This window comes from Aulonocara sp. 'chitande type north' Nkhata Bay, linkage group LG16, assembly GCF_057382095.1.
Source record: "Aulonocara sp. 'chitande type north' Nkhata Bay isolate Kocher_YH1m ecotype deep benthic linkage group LG16, A_spYH_male_GT1.1, whole genome shotgun sequence".
Lineage (NCBI taxonomy): Eukaryota > Metazoa > Chordata > Actinopteri > Cichliformes > Cichlidae > Aulonocara > Aulonocara sp. 'chitande type north' Nkhata Bay.
In genome coordinates this window covers 30138733-30164208 of record NC_141359.1, presented here as the reverse complement: position 1 = coordinate 30164208, position 25476 = coordinate 30138733, and the positions used below count along the sequence as shown (strand labels likewise).

Below are 25476 nucleotides of genomic sequence, written 5' to 3'. Positions count from 1 at the left end.
ATATCCAGGAGGTCACCGGGCTTCAATCCCATCCCAGCTGAGGTCGGAGGAAAGAATGCTGTTTTTGAGCAGAAATGAAATTATAATAATAAAACAGAACCGGGGTCACCTGAAGAGCCTGGGGCACAGTAACAAAAGCTGCTTATGCAATGGGTTAGATCTTGTGTTTGTAAGAGCAAAATCTTTTTGTAGCTGCCGAATGAAGCTTGAGGTCAATAAACGTTGAAAAAAAAAAAAAATTAAATGGATGCGCTGTTAGGCGAGAAGAGAAAGCATCCGTGCCTGATGAATTTCTTTGACGTATTTATTGCTCTGATTCTATATGCAGGCTTTCTGCATGTTAGTGAAACAGATGAGAACAGATGGAGAGACGGTGTTGGTGGATGAAGGTCTAGTGGGCGGAAAGCTGTTTGTTGTTTTAACATTAGGAAGGTCACAGCTTTGAGGAAAGGGCCTCGGAGCAGATGGAGGTAAGAGATGAGCATGAGGGGGTGGACGAGTGACCTCCTCGCGCTTGTGTCTCTCTTCCTCTGCCGTCTTCACTCGGACACTTTTCGCTTCTCTGCTCTTACAGAATTAGCTAAATGTAATGGCATTAAATGTATTTACACATCTGGATTATAGCTGATACAGGTCTTGACTTCTCCGTGGCCTATTTATTTTCTTTTTTCCGTCATTTATTAGTAATTATTCAGCTGTTTAATGCTTTAGTTGTTGAATCAGACATGGCCTCGTATTCTTAAAAGCTTTGCTCAGATCTCAGTAAATTTTAAATTATCATGCCGCTCTTTAATCAGCTAATTTACTTAATCTCCTGGCTTCTTTTGTATTAAGTGGTGCTAATATTATGAATAGATTGAACTGCAGTAAATGGGTGGGCTTTTTATTAAGAGGGAAAATATGCCAATGTTCTTGGCACTTTGCATTTTTGTCTGCTCGCCTAAATCACTGTGGGCACCACCACTGTGTACAGTAATTGTTAGCTCTGCTGTTCTGTGATAAAATGATTGGTGGTCATAAAAATATTACCCTTGAACAATTGCCTTGCTGGAGCTTCTTTTGTCAGCTTTCTTTTGTCTTGGTTGCACTTTCAAACGTGAGGACATATTGAAGAAGTCTGTTTGATTAATAACGATTGGGCGCCTTGGAAAAAGCAAACCCTGAAGACCGCTGAATATATTGAAATGTGCTGCAATTAGAGTCAGCGTGTGCGCTGATGGTCTTTGTTCCCAATCTGTTATCTGGCAGAGCTTCATCTGTGAGAAGAGAAAATGTATTTTGAATAGATCTGTATGAAATAAAAGAACAAGGGTGCGTGAAGCAGTGGGCTAAAAGCAGAGGGAGGGATTTTCTTTGGGGGGGGGGACACATTGTCTGATATAAATTTCCAGTTCGAGTGTTTGTCTTCAAACAAAGAGATAAAAATGCAAAATAAAAATGGAAGAAAGGGTCCTTGAATTTGGTAAAGCTGTTATAAAAGAAAAAAAAAATCATTAACAGAAAAAGTGCTGCTTTTAAAAGCCAGCCTGATTGAAGACATGACCGGGCTGTGATGCAGATGTGCTCAGCGGACGTCAGCTCTGATGTGGAAACACCTGAAGCGCTTTCTATTTTTATTGTAATAATTATGCAACTTACGATGTATTTGGCCTTTTTTAAGCTGCAGGAACTCGGCACCCAACACAATATGTCTTTGGATGACATCACTGTCAGCGGCTGCGCGCATACCTTTTCCTTTTGGGGATCGGACTGTGCCGTCTGTTGTAAGTCGGCGTTAGGTTATCTTTGTTAAATTCAGGCCTCTGTAATTTATAGTATGACATGATGGGCAGGCAGAGAGGAAGTGCGAGTGTTACGCAACAATGTGGGAGACGAGTGATTCCAGCTAAAACCTGAAAAAGAGTGAAGTGCATCTGGACATTTGTCTCTGCCACTGTTTTCTTCACATGTAAGAGACGCTGAACCGGAAAAGCGCTTTACTGGTCTTGAGTGCACTTTGCAGAGTGAGACTGCGACCTTGAATATATAGAAAGAGTAAGGAGGAGTCCAGCAGCATGTGGTATGACTCCCCACAGAGCCCCGATGGCAACATCAGTGAGTCAGTCTGGGATTACATAAAGAGGCAGGAGGCACTTAAAAAGAAAAGTTTTTTTAGTTTCCTGGACTTTATCTGAAGCCAGTTGATTTAAAGTCTCACTTTCAACTCTTTGAACACTGTAAAACACAGCAGAAAGTTACAAAAGTACAGTTTACTCAACTCAGTCTGAGAAAGTGTCTTGATGTAATCTTAAATATCCAGCTAAGGAAATCCATAAAAGCTGAGATGTTTCTCCCACTGAAAACGCTACGCCCAGACGAACAGAATCAACTTCTTGGGATCAGTCCGAGATTGTCCTTATCCCCCCAAAAACACCACCAAATTCTTATTTTAACCAACAGTGTAATGCTTTAAAATGAACCACCCTCTAGTGATGATGTGGAAAAAGTCACTGGTGGAATCACCATCTATAGTAGGGTGGGCGATAAAGCCTCAAAATTATTTTATGATTATTACATTTGCGATATATAAATTATACTGAAAATCATTTTATCTGTGACTGCAGTTCGCAGGCAGCAGCAAAATTAAATAAAGGCCATTTTCCACCCTTCTTTTCCAATCAGCTGTTGTCAGTGATGACACACTGCTTCAAAGTGTGAATCTACTACCACAAGCTCCCAAGACCAAGCATTATAGTGCAGTAGCAGTGACACAGCGTTTGTCGAATGTAAGCACTCTGGTTTTATCTGGTGTAAAATTATAAAATAACTGCTGAACACTTTAGTTTAACAGTAACTAAAGTAACATTACAGAAGCTGAACAGTAATGTCATTAATAAAACTGAAAAATATCTTTTTCACTGGGTTTTTGCATGTTGGGTGGAGCTTTTTAATTTTTACCACTGTGTAACCACATCAGTAACTTTTGTCCTTCCTGTCGTATGGACTCGTATTTCCTCCTCGCAGCCATTATACCCCTGTTGCCAACTGTAATCTTTCTGGGTTTACGTTAGTTTTAGCTCTCAGAGCAGTTGATAGCTGTAGTTGTCTTTGGTGTTGCAGTTTTCTCCTGTGCAGTACCATCTAATCTCATAGAGTCATGCATGTACCTTTCCGTTCTGCCACCTGAGCTACAATAAGTCTATGTCATGGTTGTGTCTGTGGGTTAAATGAATCTAATGTACAGGATCACGCAGGTGGTCTCAGAATCTCATCTCTGCTTTTCACAGATGATGTGGTTCTGTTGGCGTCATCGGGTAGTGGCCTCCAGCTCGCACTGGAACGGTTCGCAGCCATGGTTCTCAGCCAGAAAAGGGTGATCCACTCTGGGTCGGGGACGAGTTCCTGCCCCGAGTGGAGGAGTTTAAGTATCTTGGGGTCTTGTTCACGAGTGACTGGAGAAGGGAGCCGGAGATCGACAGACGAATTGGTGCTGTGGCTGCAGTGATGCGGACGCTGCACCGGTCCATTGTGATGAAGAGAGAGATGAGCGTAAAAGCGAAGCTCTCGATTTACCGGTCGATCTACATCCCTGCCCTCACCTATGGTCACTAGTAGTGACCGAAAGAACAGGATAGTGGATACAAGCCATGGAAATGAGCTTCCTCCGAAGGGTGGCTGGAGACCCCTTAAGAGATAGGGTGACAAGTTCAGACATCTGGGAGGGACTCAGAGTAGAGCCACTGCTGCTCCATATCAAAAGGAGCCAGTTGAGGTGGTTCGGGCATCTGACAAGGATGCCTCCTGGGCGAGGTGTTCCTGGCATGTCCCACCGGGAGGAGGGCCCGGGGCATGCTGAAGAGATTAAATCTCTCAGCTGGCCTGGGAACGCCTTGGTGTTTTCCCGGACAAGCTGGGTGAAGTGGCTGAGGAGAGGGAGGTCTGGGCTTCTCTGCTACCCCCACGACCTGGGCCCGGATAAGCGGAAGAAGATGGATGGATGGAGGATCATGCAATGCTGCTGATGTCCAATTGCTCACAAAGATCAAATACAAATAAGGGAGATGGGAGTCATGTGCAAAATCAAACTAAAGCGGAAGAAGACTAAAAACCCACCTCACATTGGGCTGTCTGATTCAGGCTTCTGTTCTAAACCAGTGTTGGTAAGCTTAAATTATAAATCCAAACCTGATAACAGGACTGCCACAGCCAGTCAGCACACGCTCAGGATGAATCAGAGAGGAGAGGGCTGGTTGATTAGTTTTTGCTAGCATACAGAGGCATGCACAGCCTGATTCTGAAAACATCACACGATTTTACCCTTGGAGATTCTTTAGCCATCTTCTGTGTTAGACAATGTTGATTTAAAAAAACAAAACAAGTCATCCGACAATAACGATCACAATTTCAGCTGCTTAATTCAAGCATCCTCACCTGGAGATTTGCTTCATTCACATGTGTTTTATTCCTCAGGAATCCTAATATGGAAAAGGAAAATAAAAAGCATGACAAAGAGAGAATCTGTTCACGTCGGTGTGGTTGTGTTATGTTATATTCATGATTTCATTGATATGGTTGAGTAACAGCCATGACATGTCTGTATCACTGAAGAGTAATGAGGCCCTGTGAATGATATGTGCGTGGGAGAATTAAAATATCGATCGTCTGTTGAAGGTGTGGACCACAATATTCATGTAGTGCTTGAGTTTTATAGTAAAGCCGTTGTGCAGGAGTCTGCAGCTCGTCTCAAGTGTTCCTCCCACACAGACGCCTGAAGCTACATTTGATGTGGTCAGTCATCATCCCATGCTGGTCCTCTCGCTCTCTCTGCTGTTCATGCTGTTCATGTTTACAAAGGCGCTTCTCTGCTACAATCAGTGTCCTTTCGGGCCTCGGAAAGAGGAAACTGGAAGACTTGAATGGCAGGAGGAAAACAATCCGCTTGTCCTTGAATCTGTTTGACCGCAACTACTTCATAACGGGGATGAAGGCGAAGGATGCTCAGCGGCGCGGTGCTTGTGTGCACACGTTTCTCATGTGTGGGTGTGTTTTTAGGCGTGTTGCTCTGGCACTCACTGGCCAATAATTGCACATAATTGCATCCATTAGTGGGGGAAAAAAAGATGAACATTAGTGAGAAATCTCTGACACCTTAGTGTTTGTCCCCTCAAGATTTAAAAAACGGACTCTTGGCGGGCAGTTGATGAAATGTTGTGTGACACATAATGTCAGGTGGTGGTGTGATGGTTACTATGGTGACTGTGGCGTTGCATCTGCTTTTTGTTCAGCTTTGGTCATCACTGAATACGTAAACATATATACATACATGCATGCATACATGCAGTCACTTATCTTGCAGACAAGGGCTCCATTGTTGAATATAAAAAAGGTTTTTGTTTTTTTTCTTTCTTTTTAAACACAAGCGAGCCGCAGCACTGAGTGACATGTTCAGCCTCTGTGATCTACAAAGTGCAAATTTATCCACTGCTTATAATAGTCCCCAACAAATTCACTGTTTCCACCTGTTTTCCCTGTTTTCTAAAATGGAAACGACACGACTAAACAAAATGTAAATAATTAAAGGACTGCTTTTTAATCAGAGTGTAGCATCAAGTAATTGAAACTTCTTGAATATTGATCTGGTCAGTTACGTAACAGAGGAGGTTGTTAATCAGTTTCAGCTGATTTGCTGGTAATTAAATTGGCAACAATGAGACAACCCCCAAAACACTTCTAAAGGTTGAGGCCACAGACTGATTAGTTTTTCCACTCTGGTTTTGCATTTGGCTTGGGTCAGTGTCAGTACTGGTAGCATGAGACAATACCTCTCCCAGCACAGTCTCAAGAGCGAGTAGGAGCTCTCAGGAGAACATTACCTTGCCTGTAACATCATTCAGCATGACCGGTTTGGTAGCAGGTCAAGAGTGATTTGGGGAGGGATGTCCATGGAGGGATGCACAGACCTTTACAGGCTAGGCAGTGGCACCCTGACTGCTATTGGTCGAAATCCTTGGATGCACTGTCATACCCTGGGTTTTCTCCCGGTGCACAACGACGTCCGACCTTATATGGCGAGAGTATCCAGGCAGTTCATAGAGAAGGAATTGATACCTCTGACTGGCCCCCATGCTCACCTGACCTAAATCCAAAAGAACACCTCTGGGACATCAGGTTTCAGTCCATGTTTTGCTTTCTGCCACGTGTCCATTTCTCTTTAGAAGGAAGCAGGTTTCCTGGATCACAAAGGAAGCGATTACGTTGTTCTTTGAGAGACGCCTGTCCAACATTGTCATGGACTTATGGCTCAGGTAAAATAAATAACTCAATACAATAATAATAACTTGATGTGGAGAAAAGAAAAGCCTAACAGAATAAAAATATCTGAACACAAACCACAAGAAACACTTGCTGCTGTGTGTTTGCGGCTCTTGTGTTCTGTGCACCACTCTTTGTCGTCTTATTAGCATTAACACACAACCCTGCAAACATGAACAGTGACCAGAGGTCATTAATTGCCTCAACAGTCTAAGTCACGGTGGCAAATTGGCAGCCGCACTCAACGTCACCTTCAGACAAGCAGACAAGAAAACACTGGAGTTCAGATGATAACGTAACAGTAACAATGAAGGACCAACAAAACATAAATGCAATAACTGTCATAGCATCTTAAATTAACAGATTAACATCAACATGAACAGTCCCATGAGTCTTTGCACTAGTCACCCCTCAAGGACCCCTCAAGGCTGCTACAAGATAATAAATTAATTAATTTTGATATTAAATGGTATTAATGTCATTCCAGATATGCTGTTGGAATGATCATAAGCATTGTTTATGCACAAATGCGCACATGTATACAAACTATGAATGAAGCTCACTATCTTCAGTTGCGTTCATGCACAGTGAGAGGTGGAGGCATGCAGTCTCACGCCTGTTATACGGTTCTGCACTCATGTCTATTTGCCTACGCAGAGCCCACACAGAAGGGTATGAAACCTAAGTAGGTGCGCTTGCGTGCAGGCCTCCAAAGACCCAACAGATCAGTATCAACATGGATGACATTGTGTGTAGATCAAACGCTGATTGAAAAGTGAGCCAGAACAGGAAGGGCAGCGACGACATCAGGGATCATCAAAAACAGCAGAGATAGTGGCTCCAATAGATAGTTTTCACTTTTTTTGTACAATCCTATCTGAACCACAATTATATTTGCCATGTTTCATTGTTTCTTGCACTTTCATAATTAAAACTTAGCACTGAGGTTTCCCTCAGAAGGGTTGAGCTTCATATTAAATGATTCAATAGCTGTTACTTTGCCACAGCGCTACAGTTTATATCAGCAATAAATGAACTTCTAGAGTTTCTTATTTAATATCCTGTTAAAACTAATGGATATGGACAGTACAGTGTATATATTTGTTAGTGTATGTGGGGGGTTTTTTTTATTCAGTATATAAAATCCTAAAATTTTCAGGCAGCCTAGATTAAAATGTAATTGTGCTTTCATTATGGGTTAGTAGAGCATATGCATGTGCTTTTATGGGCCAACATGCAGAGACATATTTTTTACGTTATTTAGTCATTTGGGAGAAGATCGGTAAAACAATAACTGCCTCGCAAGCTATGATATGCACCCTTGTAATAATCTGGACAGGATGCTGCATCTGGGCTAACGCAGATGAGGGAACAAAAGAAGCCGACTGACAGGAGATCCTGCTGCACCTCCGTCATCAGAAACTGACGTTTCTTTGGATGACGTCCAAGAGGGAAAGACGTCTATGCCGGGGACCGTTTCTTTGCATTATGCCCCCGTTTCAAGTAGGAGGGACTGAAACAAAAAGGAAAAATGTACAGGGTGCAGATGGATATGAGAGGGTTGGTGTGTAGCCATCAAGGATTTACAGGATTTACCACCTCAAAAATAAGAAGAGCCTGTTAAAATAAGTTTGACAGCTTGTCTCTCCACTGCACAGGTCACTCAGGCCTATCAGGCTATTCATTATGAATGCCTCGCCAACTATTTGCTGGCCTCCCTGTAGACTCGCTCTTTCTGTTTACCCTTAGAGCATCTTCGTCTTTCTGCTGGTTTTGTTAAATGATGAGTGTAAAATGTAGTGGCTTTTTGGACCTTTTTGCGCGTCCGGCTACAAACGATGCCAACAATGCACAATAGCGAGAGCCGCTGCCAATCTGACGCCAACGCTCACCAACTGGACTCCGGCATTTCCTGAACGTTCAGAAAAAAAGAAAACAGAAAACTGCTCCCGATAATGATTGGAGAGGAGCAGAAGAGGCATCAAACGGTTCAGCAACAAGGTTGTGGGTTGGGCAGTTGGATAATTGGCTAAAGCACCTAATGAAAGAACAGCTTGAAAATAAATCTAACAAAAGAAAAACCTTTGTGCAGGGTGAATGACAAACGGCAGGAAATGTCAAGCTGCGAGTTCTGGCTGGACTATAAGTATGTTCACTTGATGCTTTATGCTAGTTGAAATGTGTGAAAGTGAAACTCTCTGGATGTGATCAAATAAAAGTCCCTTGCATCTAAACGTACGCATAAAGATACAGCAGCTTGTCCGTTTCCAGTCTTATGAGCGAATCCAGTAATTATGCAGTTTGGTGCACTTGTTTAAAAGAGACAGCTACACTTGATAAACGAGCTACGTAGTTTATTCAGTGCACTCAGCTATTTGTAGCGCTCCACTGACAGCAATTACGGCTACGAGCATGTTTGAGGCTCCTTCTAGCAGCACACCTGGCTTTTGAAGCACTTGTGCTCGTTGCGTATTGTCTCCTGCTGTGACAGATTGGATTGGAAAGTGTTGGTAAATTGCGGTCTGTGTCTAAACTGATGTGCAGCTGGGTTCAGGTGCTTTGTGGCGATAGAAGACATTCAGAGGTGTATCACAAATCTCAGAAAGTGTATTTTGGGAGAAATTAATGTAATGCGCTCCCAAAAAAAGAGTCTGACTAACTTTAATGCTGATGATTGAATTTTGAACAGATTACAGCAAGTATATCTAAACGTTTTAACTGCCCTCTCCAACTGTTTCCTGTACTCTCCCTGTGAGAGGTGCTGAAACGAGTATAAAGAGATGCAAAATGACCACAACAAGTATCTTTTTTAAAAAATTGTGTTTTGTGTCTCCTTGTTAAAGCCATGGGTTTGGCTCTTATGTTGGAAAAGCTCCTAATCGGTCCAGGTTGGGCCCTACTCGAGTCTCAATGGTACCACCGACGAATGCACACTGACGTTTTTAGAAACACAGTGAGCTTTAGTTTCTGAAAACCAGGGGGCACCACAGCCCCCACATTAAATGACCTTCAATGAGGAATCCTCAAAAAGCTTTTATGCACGGGGGTAGTGAGAGTGGGCGTGCAGGCTGGTTGTTTTTGTTGCTTGAAAATGCAGGTAAACACTCAGTGTGAATAATTGTGAATCTTCAGAGTAGAAAAGGACGTGGTGTGGAGCAAAAAGGTGTGATCTGCTGTCATCATAGACTGTCACATCCGTGTAACGGCCTTTAATTATCGCGTTCAATTTCACTGTCGCAGTCTCCCTCATCATCATCATCTTCATCTGCCCTTTCCATTTATCCCCCACTCAAGACTTCATCTTCTGCTGTCTGCTGTCAGTCACGTTGAGAGAGTTCAATGTAGCCTTTTACATATGGCACAGTCTCGTCCCTTAGCTTTACTCTGTACAAGATCCAGCTTTAACAATCATCTACAAGGCTACATGATGTGACTATTTAGGAGTGAGGTTAATAATAACTAATGATTAAATGCAGAGTGGACAAACACATGCATAAACACTCAGTGCAACATTAATGGGAAAAGATTTTTGAATCAGATGAAGAACGTGGGCTGTGGTCTTGTTCTGTGACCGAGTGAGGAAAACCCTGCCAGGTAACATCAAACAAGCCCAAGATTTGAGGTTTTGCAGACAGGAGACCGTGACATGATGTTAACTTGTCAGCTATTTTGAACGTACATGGTCGCGATGGAATGAGGCCTAGCAACCGCCTGTGGCTAGACTGTTTGCGTTCAAAGTTTTTGAACATGTTGTTTTCAACTCCGAGACACAACATTTACTTCAAAGGTGAGCCGTCTCCATTTCTGCTTTCCATCGTGCTTTTTCAAGGTTTGCTACTCCTCAGCTAGTAGTTTGTTAGCAGTCTGCAAACACACAATCTGCTAGCAACCAAAGCAATCACCAGGAAGTTTCTTCTGCAGCAACATCTGATATCAGCTGATATCAGCTGATATCAACCAACATTAAGGAACCACTACCGACCAGTCGGGGAATACATGTTTCCCTAGCAACTGGTGGCTGTATCCTGTCCCATATGGTGGACATCTCACGAGCAATGTACTCATGATGTCAGAAAACCTCAGTATAAAAAGCAAATAAAAATTAAGTTAGAAAGCAAGCATCTACAGCAGTCTGAAGTCTGAACTTCTAACAGAGATTATTCATGAATACCTCATTAAGTGAAACTTGCCCATTTTTTAAAGTATCTAAAATGCAACAGTTTAGATATATAAGATAGAAAATAAGGAAATGCATTGCAAGTCCACTTCAAATAGGCTGAAGGTAGGAATGTGTGCATTCACCCAAGTTCTCAAGAGGTTAAAAACAGTTTCTGGTAGTTACTTGTAAACTGATTCTTCCAAATGTGCACTAAAGATACCTGCAGTTCAATAAAAGTGTAAGTGTGTGTGTGTGTGTGTGTTGTTTGAGTTACACATCAATAAAATGTGGATAACAAAGACTTCCCTCCACTTACAGAATCTGTGTGTCTGAATCATGATTAAGCAGTTGAGTCACTGTCTTTGTTGTAGATGAAATCAGTCTGGAGGGGATGGTGGTGCACCGAGCCGAATGCAGACCAGTCGTCACTGACAGCTACATGAAGCTGAAGAAGTGAGTGAACGCTGAAATTTCTCTTCCAAATGCTGCAGTTTGAAAGCTGTTAAATTCATCTTGCTTGAGATGATGTAATCCCCAAAACTTAAACGTTACAGTGGTTCTTATTGCAGTTGATTAGAATAATATACAGACAGAAAAGAGAGTTAGGAACTCTATCGAGGAGGTAGATGTATCATTGTCACATTCTACAACCAAGAGATGCCTTCATGCATGGAAATACAGAGAGTTTGCAGCAAGGCACAACAAGCTGGTTACACTCAAGAAGTCCAAATTAGACTTTGCCAGAAAACATCTAAAAATGAAGTTCTGGGAAGAAAAAAAAAAAAAGATAAAGCCACGATTAATTTGTACTAGAATTAGGAAAGAGAAAAGTATGAAGAAAGATGGAAACAGGTCAAACCATGTCATCTGTCAAACATGCTGGCACGGGCATGTACATGGCTGCCAGCGGAACCGGATCACTGGTGTTTATTGATGACAGACCTATAATCTCTGCTCAGGTTCAGAGCAAATAAGTTGAAGGCATTAGATACAAAACTGAATGCAGAAAAAACAACAAACAAGCTGCAACTGAAGGTGGCTGCAGCAAATCCCTGGCAGAGCATCTCATCTCAGAACACAGCAACCGATTGGTGGTGTCCCTGGGTTCTAGACTTGATTGTACGAAAAACAATCCTCATGTTTAAAATTCTCTTAGTTTGCCTAATTACTTTTCAGTCCTTGATAATAGGAGGCTGTATAAAAATATAAAAACAGTCGCTGCAAGTTCAGGGAAGTCAGATACATTGTGGTCCATCAAACGCAGATATTTTAGAGGTGCACTGGTAACAAAGTATGACATTTGGAGAGCATCAAACACAAATGTACATCAAACACACAAAGCAGTAAGGGTTTTATTTGTTGTTTTGGAAGCGTGCTGTTGAATTTGCTTCTTTCACCCCTGAAAAGCACGAAATCTATTCAAGTGTTGTGAATTAATTCCAGCGTGAGTAGACAAGTTGGCAGCGTGCTGACAGGATCACGACTGCAACTGTTAATTTGTGTACACTAAACACTTGAGTCCACTCAGGCTGTTTTTTTTTTGGGGGGGGGGGGGTTTAAATTTTTTTATTTCCAAACTGGTTTCTGTCTCCTCTTCATTGGATTATGCTATTCCAGCCAGAGTTGGAGGATGGCATTGCTATAGCAACAGCATCACTGTGGCAGATGCACTGCTACAATCCAACCGAAGGCAAACACAAAACACAGCAGTGTGTGAGACGCTTCCTCTGTCGACCATCAAATCAGCGAGGCACATTAGAACTAACAAAAAGCACCTTGAAAGCTGAAGTGCAAAAAAGCAGTCTTACGTCCTCTGTCCCTAACATGGCCGGTGTGTGTTCGTAACAAAGCTGAGATCCTCCTTAAACATTACAGGACGGCAGTATTTATCTAACACAGAGCACGGAGCGAACTTAGATCTGTCTGATTTGTACTTCGACACAAACTTGAGAAGAAAATTCTTCACTTTTGGATCCAGTTTTTTAATCTCCCAGTTGGACAGCAGCTGACAAATGGCCCTCCATCATTTCAGGCTACAGGATAATGAAGGACATTATGTTGTCATGGTGGCGTCTGTGTGTGTGGACACAATTCAAGAATAGTTTCGCTACATTTTCAAATGATTATATGAAGCTCTTTGCCACCTTTTCCGGTACATTAGTGAACATATTCAATCGAATAAATGTATGCATTAGATCCAATTTGATCATTATTGGGTTTATTTATAAATGGGGAGGACAATCGGCTTCACTAATGGCAGCACTGAAGCAGGAGTGCTTGTGGCCAATATCAGTTATCACAGTGATTATGGCAGGACATCAGGGAGGCAGAGTGCTTTGCTGTTTGATTTGATGGTCGAACTTTAATAAAAAAAAATGTGAGTCAAGATTAATGAAAGTCAAAAAAATAAATAAATAGAAAGCAGGATATCTTCAAGCAAAGTAGCTGCCATTACTTGTTTGCTTAGCTCAAGCCCAAGGTTATGACAGTTGTGTTTTGTGCCAACAGGCCAATCTGTCAGCTGAGATCACATTAGACGTTAGAGCACAGATGATAGAGGAAACTTTCTCTCTGTGTGTGTGTGTGTGTGTGTGTGTGTGTGTGTGTGTGTGTGTGTGTCAGATTGCAGATTAAAGAGTCCATCAAGCCTCAGCGTTTGTCACAGCAGCTGGAGAGAGCTGTCACCACCATTTTCAAGCCTGTGGCCAACCATGATTTCAATGTGAGAAGTAATATCAGCAGTCCTTGTATGCATGTGTCTGTAACTAGTTTGACTCATTGTATCACCTGTTTGACAAAAAAAAAAGAAATTGAATATCAACATTTATATGTGAGTTTTAATTTGTATTACTGTTTGCTGCTCACAGTAGCTGGGCAAGGAAAAAATACCACTGTTGATGTAGAAGTCTTAAAAACTCATGGATCTAATAGGATACACTTGGCATTGTAGGGTAAAAAAAAAAAGCTGTTGTGCTGACGTAATGTTGCCACCTGCAAGGTCGTCTTTCATAAAGTAACTTAAAAGTCTCTCTCAACCAGAATGAATCACATCAAACTTCAGACGGCACAGTTTGAAATGTATTAATGACCCAGCCTTCATCACTTCATCAATCTCTTCATCACACAAGCAGATAATACTTTTCTTTGTGTTTTCTTTAATGCATTTTGATCTTCTAATGGTTCGCTTGCTGAACTTGATTCTCCATCAGCACCTTTACTTTTCAGTATTAAGTTCTTTCCCAGCTAAAAATGAGATATAAGATGAGTTCAGGATTAAAAATAGATTAGAAATGGAGGGAACTTTTTTTGTTTGTTTTTTAATTCCTCAGCTTTGTTGCATTTGTTCAGTTCCATCTTAAAATATAAATATTTCATGGAAATTTTTAACTAAATTACTAAAAAAAAACACCTAAAAAGGCATTTTATAAAAGTGCATCTTATCGCATTCTTTTACAGGATTAAGGGGAATTCTTTTAAATTATATTTTTATCTATTATAAGTTTTGGAAATTTTACAGGAGCTGTTTGTATCCAGTTGTGGCTCTTTCACGTGTTAGGTGACTGTCTTAACCGCTACGATGTGCTAAAAAAGGTTAAATAGTTCAGTTAAATTTTTTTTTAAATAAACAAGACTTCTCGTTTCCCACCTGCAGTACCTTTATGGCCCACCAGGAGGTTGCAGCCCACACTTTGCGAATCAAAACCCACATATATATGTAGTTTTTGTAATGTAACCTCTTGAAGGGAATAATTATGGTATGAAAGGTATTTTACCTTCTGTAGGTCACAATTTTATTAATATTTTAAACTAACAGGTTTATATATTGACTTGGCGTCTTTGGTCTACAGCAATTTCATAGACTGTACATAAAAGATGGACATCCATTGGCTTGTGATGTCCATTTGAGTGTTTTGATCATAACCATTTAACCTTGATGGGTGAAACTTGGATCACAGCATTTCAACAAAGCATACTCCGCTTTATTGGTTAAATTAGAAGATTTTACTGGAAGAAAATCATTCTATATTAAGGAAAATTTAATGAGCAACAAAGACTTAATAAAACCTTGTTTAAGGTTTTAAGATTATTTCTTTAGGTCAAGTGACCAGTCAGGTCATTTCCTCATACTTATTTTTGCAGCTAAAAAAGTCGCAGTTTGAAAGAATGCAAGTTTAAGGTCCACTTTTGCATTTTTCAGATACAGCCGCTAGACCCATCTGTGATCTGTATTTTCTGTGGTCTTCCAGGTTAATTGCCTCTGGCTCATTTTCCCCTTTGGTGGGGTTAATTTGTGGGGATATGACCTCAGAACCTGTTCCAAGATAACAACAAAGCGCTTCCAGGTTTAGGTCCTAGACTTTGGCGTTCAGTAATGCATTTTGGTTCCGTTTGAATTCTATGTGAAAACTGAACAAGCCAAGGGGGGAATGCAACAAGTGTGCCATCAGTTGCTGATTCAAATCAGGAGAAAACAGTCAGTGCACAATTTTTGGTGTTTAAATCCAACTGAAATGAGTTTAGTTGTCTTTAGTCTGGCTATATTATATAGCATTTTAACTGTCATTAATGTTACTGTCATCAGTTTTAATACTGAGTTTGGGTCTAAGATGGAGTATGAGAAGAAAAAGAAGACTGAAGGGAAGATGGTGAGAGCTGAACGTCAGCTCGTGTTGGACATGCTCTTCTCGGCCTTCGAGAAGCACCAGTATTACAACATTAAGGCGCTGGTGGACATCACCAAACAACCTGTGGTGAGCAGCGTGCACGCACACAAACCCATGTGAAACAGGTAACATGTACACACACTCAAACATGCACACATGCAACAGCATCACTGTAAAAAGCATAAAAAAACCCAATACACCTGCCCACTATCCACCTTGCTTTGTTAAATTTGAACAAATCGCCCACGGTGTGACGTTCATGCCTGTTCACACTATCTGTTGTGGCTGAAATTTGGGCCAACGTGTGCACACGCACACATGGCATGAATCGATACAGTGCAGTGGATTCATTCCAGCTCGCAGTGAACAGAAATGTGTAGGTGCTGATGAGACCTTTAGGTCCTCCTCTCCCTCTGATTGCATCTGATTGCATAACCAGTGGCTGAGTAGGAGTCAAACGCCCCAATACACTCCACACCATCATTTCTCTCCTAAAGCACTTGGCTAGCACTCAAATTAACTGAACTAAAGTAACCGAAATGCCCATTATGAAAAGTCTTGAAGCACATTACGGTTATTCATCAGTTGGCGGCCGCATCTTTACAAGCTCAACAGAGACACCTGCTGGTCATTGCAGAGGATTGTCTGATCTACCAAAGAGTAGCCCCTGCTTGCGAGTTCATGCCTGCTGATTAAACCAAAAGTCAATGTTAGCGCATGATTTAAAGTAAGAAGAAACAGCTTTTTGGCCACTTGTTTCAAATAATGAGTCCGTGTATGTACTTTTTTGATATGATCCTTAAATAAGTTTGTTACAATTGCAACAGTATGCTACAGGTGCTTTTGAAAAAAATAAAGAAAAGCATATCAGGTCCACTCTAACCCTCTGACAGCTAAACCAGGGTTGTTGTGCCTAAAGGGGAATATTTGCTCACTGCACTTGTCTTTGTAGCTGGTGGATGATTATTAGGGTTATCCAGTTGCCTAGGTAACCTACTACCGTATTTGCCACCCTGTCACATGTCAATCAGTGGCAGTTTTCCTGAAGACACTTCAGTCGCTTACCTCGAAGTTCAGAAAAGTTTAACTCGGGACCCACAAACTGCAGCTATTTCTGTTCTGTTGTCAGTTGAAGTTGCTGATGCCATTGACTTTTTGTGGTTTCTAGTTTCTGCTGTTTGCTTCCTGCGTGAACGCCCCTGAACCAAAAAATGGATTATACCTAACCTTAGACTAACTACTTCTACCAGTGGAGCTCTTTTTAGTACTCTGGGAATATACTTGATCCATAACTGAGGGGAAAAAAAGGACACCAGAAGCCAGAAATCTCATATTCTTATAGCATAGAGTGATTGTGGAAACAGATCAGTGATTTATTAGACCCCACAATATTTCCCCTGTGGATCTCAGGGGAAATTTTCTAAACAGTGGTCACCACCATAGTGGCTCGAGTCCATCATGAGGAGATCGAGAGACACGCTCTCTCTCATATGCGCTGGGTTTCCTCACAGTTCAACAGCTCACCTGGGAGGGGCCATAGACACGTGTCTAAATCGCCTGAGCTGACTTCTTTGGGTGCGAAGGAGTTGTGGCTCTTCTCTGAGCCATTTGTGAGCTCCACACCCCTGTATGTGGGACGGCCCTCCTGTGGAACCACAACATGCAGGAAGAGGCACGTGGATTTGGAGTATTGTGGATCAGGCAGCAGACAAAGGCAGGGAGTCAATCACCAGCTCCCAGTAGTGTCATATACTAATAACTGGTACTTAAAGATAAATATGAGGCCAGTACCGGTTTAGCAACTGGTTTAGAACAAGCACAGGAGAAAGTGGGTGTGAACTGAAAAATGAAGGCATACTTTTGTCTTTGTGTGGGTTAAAGTAACAAGGTGCAAATGTTTGCTCTTTGCGTTCAGTTAGTTACAAATTGTCCACAAAATCATGCAACACATCTGTTTAAATGCACCATGTTTCAAGCTGCGTCTTGTGTCTGGCACAGACCTACCTGAAAGAAATCATGAGGGAAATCGGCACATACAACAGCAAAGGCGTTCACAAAAGCACCTGGGAACTGAAGCCGGAGTACCGACACTACCAATCTGACGAGGAGGAGATGCAGACCACCTAGGCCGAGCCAGAGTCCTATTAAGTATCTTCTGGGCCTCAAATTTGCAACAAATTTGTTTTTTTTCCAGTAATTTTGTTTTATGTTGACAGAATTATGGGGAGAAAAAGCTTTGGGTGCACTCAAACATAACTAATATGGCACGTGGTGTAAAATCATTATTTTTGTGGTAGGATAAATTTTTGTGTGTATTCAAAGAAAGAAATAAACGTCCTCTGCTGAGGAAAACAAAGATTAAGGGGCAAACTGGCTCGAAACTTCTAGTAATGCTGCCTCTTTCTAGGAGTGTTACTATGGCAACTATGAACAGCCTTAAGCTATGGTTACAATGAATCACACCAGCTGCTGCTGCTGGTCTGACTGCACCCCAGCTATTAAATGTGTGTCAGCGGGTCTCATTCCCATTAGTTTCGAGTGAGATCAGTAGTGAGCACAACTTTCTTTTTTCCTTTTTTTTTTTTTTTAAAGCCATGCATTTCGGTTTTTGTAATTAACAAAAGTATTAACTCTTCTGTAACCAGCTTATTTTTTTCAAAATGTGATCTCATCTTCACACAAGTCACAAGTATAGACAAACACAGTCTTTAATAGAATTGTCTTTTACCTCTTTTATTTCCCCCCACCAGCACAGTGCAAAGCAGTTCTGCTTTGGTTGCTTTTGAGAAGTAGCCCACATTTCAAAAGGTTTGAGACCCTTTGAAAATGCCACATAACAGCAGTTGGGGTAACATCCATGGGGAAGAAGAAAAAAAAAAAAACGTGTTTACGAATCCTTTGTGGATTTCTTCTGATAATCTCTCTCTTAGCTCTCAGCCTGGCAGTTTTGTGGTACCATGACAGTGCCAACTCTACATTAAGAGCTGCTAGTGTGTTGGTGTAGAAGAGTAGAGAAGAGCTAAGTTACAGTCCTGAGCCCAGACACCCGTCGGAGAGAACAGACTTCCCCTGCTTATACCCTCAGTCTCCTTTAATTCACTGCCCACAGCTTGTGGGTGAGGATAGGAATGAAGATGTACAAGTCAATTAACAGCTCTGCTTTCACACTTACTGCATCATCAAAAACAAAAACATGGGTGCAGTTTGTTTTAGAAATGAAGCCTATGTATTAGTCTTAAATATGCATTCTGTATGAAGGCCACTAGATGGTGATAGCTGTGATTGCAGACATTACAAATCCTATAGAAGTCTACAGGAAAACAACCTTTTCTTGTCAAACCTTGCAACAAGTGTCGGTTTATTTTAAGGTTATCTAGTTGTTGAGACTAAAGACCACCTTAGATAAACTAACAAACACATTTGATGTCTGTGCTGTCCTAACGACCAGTTCGACAGTTGGCTACACACGTTTCTTTGTACTGCAGTCCTTGAGCAGTGGATTAAACTGCAGATCACTAGGCTGCTCTGAATCACTACTGTAAAACTATGGACGATCAAAATGAATTAAGTCATTAATAAAATTGGAAATTATGTATTGATATTTTATTACTAACATTTAATGTCACTAACTAATTTTGGCACTTGATGCCCTCCATATCACCTTCACACATTTAACACCAATCTCATCAGTAAATTGCATTCATCATACACCTGACCTTGGGTCAACAGCCGCAAGCACTTTAGTTCACTCCTGAACAACCTCCGTACTACCAACTCTAGTCATCCTAATTTCTGTGTTTATTCATTACTTTGTATGGCAACATTTTTTCTTGAATTTCGCTTTTATACATGAAGCTTACACATTACATTGCCAGCAGCTACTGGCTGTGACTGTTCTGCACTTCACAAATATCTGAGAATCAAAAAGGTGAAAGAGAAAACCCAAGGACGACTGCACATGAGATCAGTTTGTCAACGCTACAAAAGCATCTTTTCAAGCAATTCAAAAAGGATATTCTGAAATCCAACCTACAAACTGCCTGTTTGCAGCACCAGAAGTGAAGGTTGACACAGAAATGAAATGGAAAGTTGTGGTACTCGTTTTTATTCATTTTCAAATTAAACCATAAGTCTTTTTTTGTAGATGGAATCTTATTTAATGCAACCACAAACCCAAACTCAAAGGGGTCTGGTGATGCCAACCTGTATGGATTGTTGCTAAAACAGTATGCAGACAGAAGGAAAACAAACGTCTTCTTTCAGCCAGTCAGAGCTTTGCTCGCTGTCCAAGCCTTTTTGTTTCAATCACAAAAACTGGGCCAATCCTGGGACAAAAATCAAACACTGCAAAAGCCAAAAAAGTAAAGGTTAAAAACTGTATTTGGTGACTAATCATGTTTGATTCACCCCCCAGGTTTGGGAGCGGTTCTGTGGGCCGTAATGTGGATATTTAAGAAATTGGACAATGTTTCTGTTCAGGCATGATGCAAGGTAGTGCTCCTCCAGTCTGCTTTGTAGGCCATTTTGGAAGCAGCAGTCAGGTGAACAGCAGATGTAATTCCAGGTAGTTACTGTTTGAAAGAGAGAGGAACAGTGTGTGGTTATTAAATTTAACAATCTACACCCAAGTGGACAGCAGGCATGATTTTACAAACACGGAACATTCATTTAGAAATCCAGACTGAATTAGTGTGTGTACTGTGGCATACGGATGTTCTCCAGCAGAAACACTTTGTAGCTTGAGAAATGTATCAAGTCTTTCCCACTTCATAGCACTTACGCATTTTTCGATCTCCAGGCCATCTTTGAAGAAAAGCATGAATGGTGTGATGCCATCCTCACGGTAGTCCAGCAGACCAACCATGCCCTCTGGGTTCATGGACTCTCCTGTGAAAAACTGCAAGCAAACAGCAACCATTAGACCTTCCTCAGTCGTACAGAAAATCTTTAATTAAAAAAAAAAGTTCGGATTACAAAGATTTGCAACTCTTAAACCCATAATTTATTCACAGTAGAACACAGAAAATGCCACATTTTTTAAAACTAATAAAATTAATTTCAAATTTGGCAGCTTTGCTTGAATTTGATGGCAGGGGAAAGTCTCCCCATCACCCTCGTTTCATTAACAAGCTTCGGGATGCTGGCTGTCAGCCACAGATCAACATGCCAAAGAACTGACATGTTTATTTCAAACAAGCAAGCTGGTTAAACTTGTCTTTTTGACACTACTTAACAGTAGCACCCAGTCTAGATGTCAAGTATTCACACTATGTTATCACACAGTCTATAAAGCTACAAACTGACAAATGATAGAGGCAAATCCACCTCCAGGATGGATTAGCAATCCATTAGCAATTGATGATGACTCCCAAAAGAAAAACCTGTCAGCTGAGATTCTCCCATACACTGAATTCTCCTGGTGCCAACATGGTTATTGCCACAGTTTTCAGAGCTTCAGCTGCATGATTTAACTCAAGTGTTGTATAGACACACACTCAGAAAGTGACATGCAGGCCTTCCTACAAGACTTGAAAATGTCACTCAAACTCCACCCATTGTCTACACTCCTCACCCTTCCCGTTGGCTTTTAAGGGTTTCCAAAAATTACTGTAGTTACTGTATTCGCAAGGCAAAACTTTATATTTAGTGTGAACACGGTTTAAAATGCCATTTCATCTCTGTATAGCTACCTGGTAGTTCTTGATGTTCCCCAAGATTTTCTTGACTTCTGGTTGGATGTCAGCCATAAAGCTCTCCACTCTATCTGGTTTGGTCTCTTGCAGCTTGGCTTTAACACTAGACATGCAAACAGACACGTTCATTTAACAGAGCCGAAGATCATTCAAAACCAGAACTCCTTCTCACTGGCACATCAAGCTACTCACGCCTTCACATAATCCTTAATGTAAGTCATGTACTGCTTCTTGTCAAAGCCCGTCTCCTGCAGTTTGTGGTTCAGGACGATGTCGACACCGGAGATTGTGGAAGACTCGTTGCCCTCGGTTGCTTCCTCGGCAGAAGCGTTGGCTGCAATTAGAGAATCATCAAACCCTTCTGTCCTGGTGACGGTCTGTAGTTGAGGAGAGGAAGAAAAAAGAAAAAACAATTATTACTGGTGCATCATAGCAAGGGCAATAGTAAATGATTGGGAAATACCAATAGATCAGTTGGCCTCCAATTCAGTATTTTTGAGCCATTTAAAAATGTATACCGTATTTTCACGACCATAAGGCGCACTTAAAAGTCTTAGATTTTCTTCAAAAAGTACGGCGCGCCCTATAGCGCAGTGCGCCCTGTGTGTTGTAATGAGGACGTAGTAGATAACACAATGAGAACGCTAAAGGGTGAAGTGTGGCCGAGTTGGAGGAAAGACTCGAGCGGTGGATCATCGAGCAAAGAACGAGCGGGAGAAGCGTTTCGACGGTCACCATTCGGCTAAAAGCAGTTTCACTTTCACTTTTTATGACACGGTGCCATTTTTCCATCCGGACCAGGACTACGGTAGCGCAGCAACTTCCAGCGGATTATAAGGAAAAGCTGGCCATCTTCCGCTCCTACTGCAGCAAACACATCGGCGACAAAAACATCCAGCCCAGCCACATCACTAACATGGACGAGGTCCCGCTCACTTTTGACATCCCGGTGAGTCACACTGTGGAGAAGAAGGGGACCAGCACGGTAGCGATACGCACAACGGGGTATGAAAAGTCTTCTTTCACTGTTGTGCTTGGCTGCCATGCTAATGGACAGAAACTGCCGCCTATGGTGATTTTTAAGCGAAAGACTTTGCCTAAAGAGAAGTTTCCAGCAGGAATCATCATTAAGGCAAATGAAAAGGGCTGGATGGATGAGGAAATGATGAAAGAGTGGCTGAGGGAGGTGTATGTAAGGAGACCAGGTGGTTTTTTTCCCCACGCATCACCATCGCTCTTAATCTGTGACTCTATGCGTGCCCATCTCACAGCCGATGTGAAAAAACTAGTGAAACAAATGCACTGTGAGCTTGCTGTCATTCCGGGAGGCCTGACAAAGGAGCTCCAACCGCTGGGCATCGGTGTGAACCGCCCGTTCAAAGTAAGGCTGCGAGCGGCCTGGGAGCGATGGATGACCGATGGAGACCACAGTTTCACCAAGAGTGGAAGGCAGCGCCGGGCGAGTTACGCCACAATTTGCCAATGGATTGTAGATGCTTGGGCTAACATGTCTGCTGGCACTGTTGTTCGAGCTTTCGCAAAAGCCGGCATCATTTCCGAGGAGCCGCACGGTGAAGAAAGTGAACTTGGCATGTTTGATGGAGATTTAGCGCAGCTGTTCAATTCAGACACAGAGGATGAGGACTTCGATGGGTTTGATTGATGATAAAAATGTGAGTACCAAACTCAGTTTTGCTCCTGCTTTATTTTTAAATACGCACACTTGTATGCTTGTGTGTTGTTGATGATGACGATTACCGGTAATAGAAATGTGAGTAAGGTACCGAACTCAGGTTTGCTCCCGCTTTATTTTTAAATACGCATACGGTACTTGTATGCGCCCTATGATCCAGTGCGCCTTATGTGTGTGTTAAATACAGTAATGGCACACATAACTGAGACTGCGCCTTTTAGTACAGTGCATCTTATGGTCGTGAAAATACGGTAACTAACAAGAACAGCCGGCTGACTTAAATGTTGTAGCCCGCAACAGTTTCCCAACCTCTTCGAATCACGTCTTTTTGTTTAAACCTAAAAATGTTACTTTTTATTAACTTAAAAACAAAGCTTTAAGTATTTGCCTGGTAACTACATCACCAAGTTTCTTTGACTAATTTTAAAGTATGCTTAAAGACAAACACCAAGCTAACATGATACTTCAAACTGTTCTAGCATTTAAAATTTTTTTTGTCCGATTCTGAGGCAGGTTAAGGACCTTGTAGTTGCGCTATTGGAGACCTGCAACTATGAGTCATCTTCAGTCATAGTCAATATGACGTCATGGAAGTACAGCCAGAAATCACATGACTCACTCCAAAAAACATCTACCAATCTACTTTAAACATAGGTAGTGGCCCATCCCGAATAATAATACCAAAGCTGTGAGAAAAATTACAAAACTGGGGAATAAATTTAAAAAGAGCGTACGCATTATTTGTTAATTACCATATGATCGTGTCCCGGTGTTTTAGATGCAAGCTCAGCCAAGATAGAAACAAATAAAATGCTAGTACCTTTATTTTTTTCCCCACCCCCCTTTGTGGTCAGCTTTCCCCACCCCCATTTTCTCTTTTTGGGTGTGTGTGTTGGTATTTGTCCCTCAAATTCCAATTGCTTTGTACATATATCCATTCCAATAGTTTCAGCAGTCTCCTTCCAGTAATTAGCAGTTTCTATGTTACATTAATACGATGATTATTATTCCTTAGATTGAGATAATGATGGCTACTCTCTCAGTAATGAACTCAAAAACTGGTTAAAAAGTAGCCAGAAGCCACTCACAGAAGGAATGGACAATACTGAAAAGGCCAACACAGCAGTCTTGGGCTGTATTGATCTAATGTGTTGTTACATTTCTAGTGAGGTCTGCGTCAGATAACGGTGTAAGTTCCCACCAAAGCATAAATCCCTAATAAGGGAGCAGCTTAAAGCAGCTACTTATTCTCTGAGGTTTTATTAAAACAACTTAGTTTTGGGTGTATCCCAACTACACTTTAAATTTCGCTGCAAAGCAGCAATGAACAAGCTGTTGGAAAAGGGTGAAACTGGCTAAATCCTCCGTTGAACATGTGGTTTCGAACTCACCTTTCCTTCAACCTCAAAGAAGATCCCGTTTTCACTTTCTTTGACTTTAAAGGCATCTGAGAACATCTCATCACCTGTAGAAGGAAAAGGGAGGAAGGAACATATTACAACACTCCAAGCTAACATCATCATTTAAAAGAACAGAAACAGCAGCAGCAGAGGCTAAAAAGTTATCCACAATTCAAGGCTGAATCTTATGCGATTAAAATAAAATGTAAGGCGTAGTGGCGGGGAAACACCAACAATGGCAAGTCTAGAAAAATCTGCCGGACAAAAATAAAACTGCAGCAGAGGGGGGGATGCTGAAAGGCCACATTCACCACGTTACTTTACCATGACGAACCCCAACAGTAATAGTCCCAACCCCCGGCAACTACCAAGCTACCTCACCGGTGACTGAGCCGGTGCTCTTTTAGACTTTTATAAAACTTTAATTGAGCCGAAGTGTGGGCAAAGCTAAAAGCTAACCGGCCACAATCACCGGCTAGCCTAACAGGGTGGCTAACTCCACATACTCTTCTGATTGAGTTAGCATCTGGCTAGCTAGCGCTAACTTCCGAACCATGACAACACGAGTTAGCTCGTTAGTGTGACCAACTCTCACCTATAACATCACAACAAACGTGAAATAACACACGCGACCGTCACGCTACCCGGTCAGCGTGAAAGAAGACATGTAAAAAGGTCACTCACCGCTGATAAGGTCCCTGTAGATGATCATTTTGCTGCTTCGGTGTTAATTCTTCCCAGAGACAGAGAGCAGGCCAACCGCCCAAACAGCACGGGAGAGGAAAAAGACCGATCAGGCCGCGAGGCGCTACATTTACATCCTGCTGACGTCACTGTGGGTCGGCTCCTGCTCCGGGTTCTGCTGCCACTTGTGGGTGCAGTGGTCAGACGTGGTACTACAGCTATTCTGAACTAGGAAATTCTGGATCATCACAGCACAAAAGGAGCAGCTTGTAGAATCTGTTGTATGATCTTCTGAGGCCCTTTCTTTGAGATTGTTCCCCATGTCACAACCTCCATGGTGCACAAATTCGCATTTCAAGAATCATCTTTACACAATCATTGAATAAGATATCAGTCGGCAATCGCCCCCAGGAGTCATTAGTTGCTGGGGAAAGATGTGTGTTCCCTGACCAGTTTACAAGTTGTTCCTGGGGAAAATTAAGGGGTGCTGCAGCAAAAGCCTTTAGATTTCTTTGGTTGTTAGCAGTTCCTGGTGTAGCTTGCATGAAAGACACCAACCTGAGGAATTACAAGGAGGTTTTTGGTGTAGTACCATATTTGTTGCAGCCAGTTTTAACTAGCAATTGGCAGCAAACTACAACCATAGTTTTCAGGGGGGTTGCTTGTCTCTAGGCCTGTGTCACTGGGGCTTTATGTTTTGTGCATGACAGATTACAAAAATGCCCAAACTTCTTTTTAATGCTGCAATTATCTGAATAGCTTTATGGCTTAACTCAACACTCAACCATTGAGTCTAGAGTGGATCTTTTATATACAGGCTGTAGACAATTCCAGGCCCCGAGTCCTGCAGGTTTTAGATCTCACCTTGGGTCAACACACCTGAATCACATTA

The 25476-nt window shown here is 41.8% G+C and overlaps 2 protein-coding genes across 2 annotated transcripts in view; one reads left to right on the top strand and one right to left on the bottom strand.

Moving 5' to 3' along the window:
- LOC147311805 (general transcription factor IIF subunit 2-like) overlaps nt 1-19292 on the top strand; it is a 70818-nt gene extending 51526 nt beyond the window's left edge. The window contains exons 5-8 of the mRNA XM_086265695.1: nt 10822-10903; nt 13073-13172; nt 15058-15201; nt 17113-19292. Coding sequence (XP_086121821.1) covers nt 10822-10903; nt 13073-13172; nt 15058-15201; nt 17113-17241 — 455 coding nt within the window. The 3' untranslated portion in view covers nt 17242-19292. The remainder of the gene's footprint in view (nt 1-10821; nt 10904-13072; nt 13173-15057; nt 15202-17112) is intronic.
- tpt1 (tumor protein, translationally-controlled 1) lies at nt 19204-24740 on the bottom strand. Its single transcript, XM_086265696.1, has 6 exons — nt 24585-24740; nt 23892-23965; nt 21000-21184; nt 20805-20910; nt 19895-20011; nt 19204-19685 (listed from the first exon to the last, which is right to left on the bottom strand). The coding sequence occupies exons 1-6, from the start codon at nt 24610-24612 to the stop codon at nt 19683-19685; spliced, it is 513 nt and encodes a 170-aa protein (XP_086121822.1). The 5' UTR covers nt 24613-24740; the 3' UTR covers nt 19204-19682.
- Between the last annotated feature and the right edge of the window lie 736 nt (nt 24741-25476).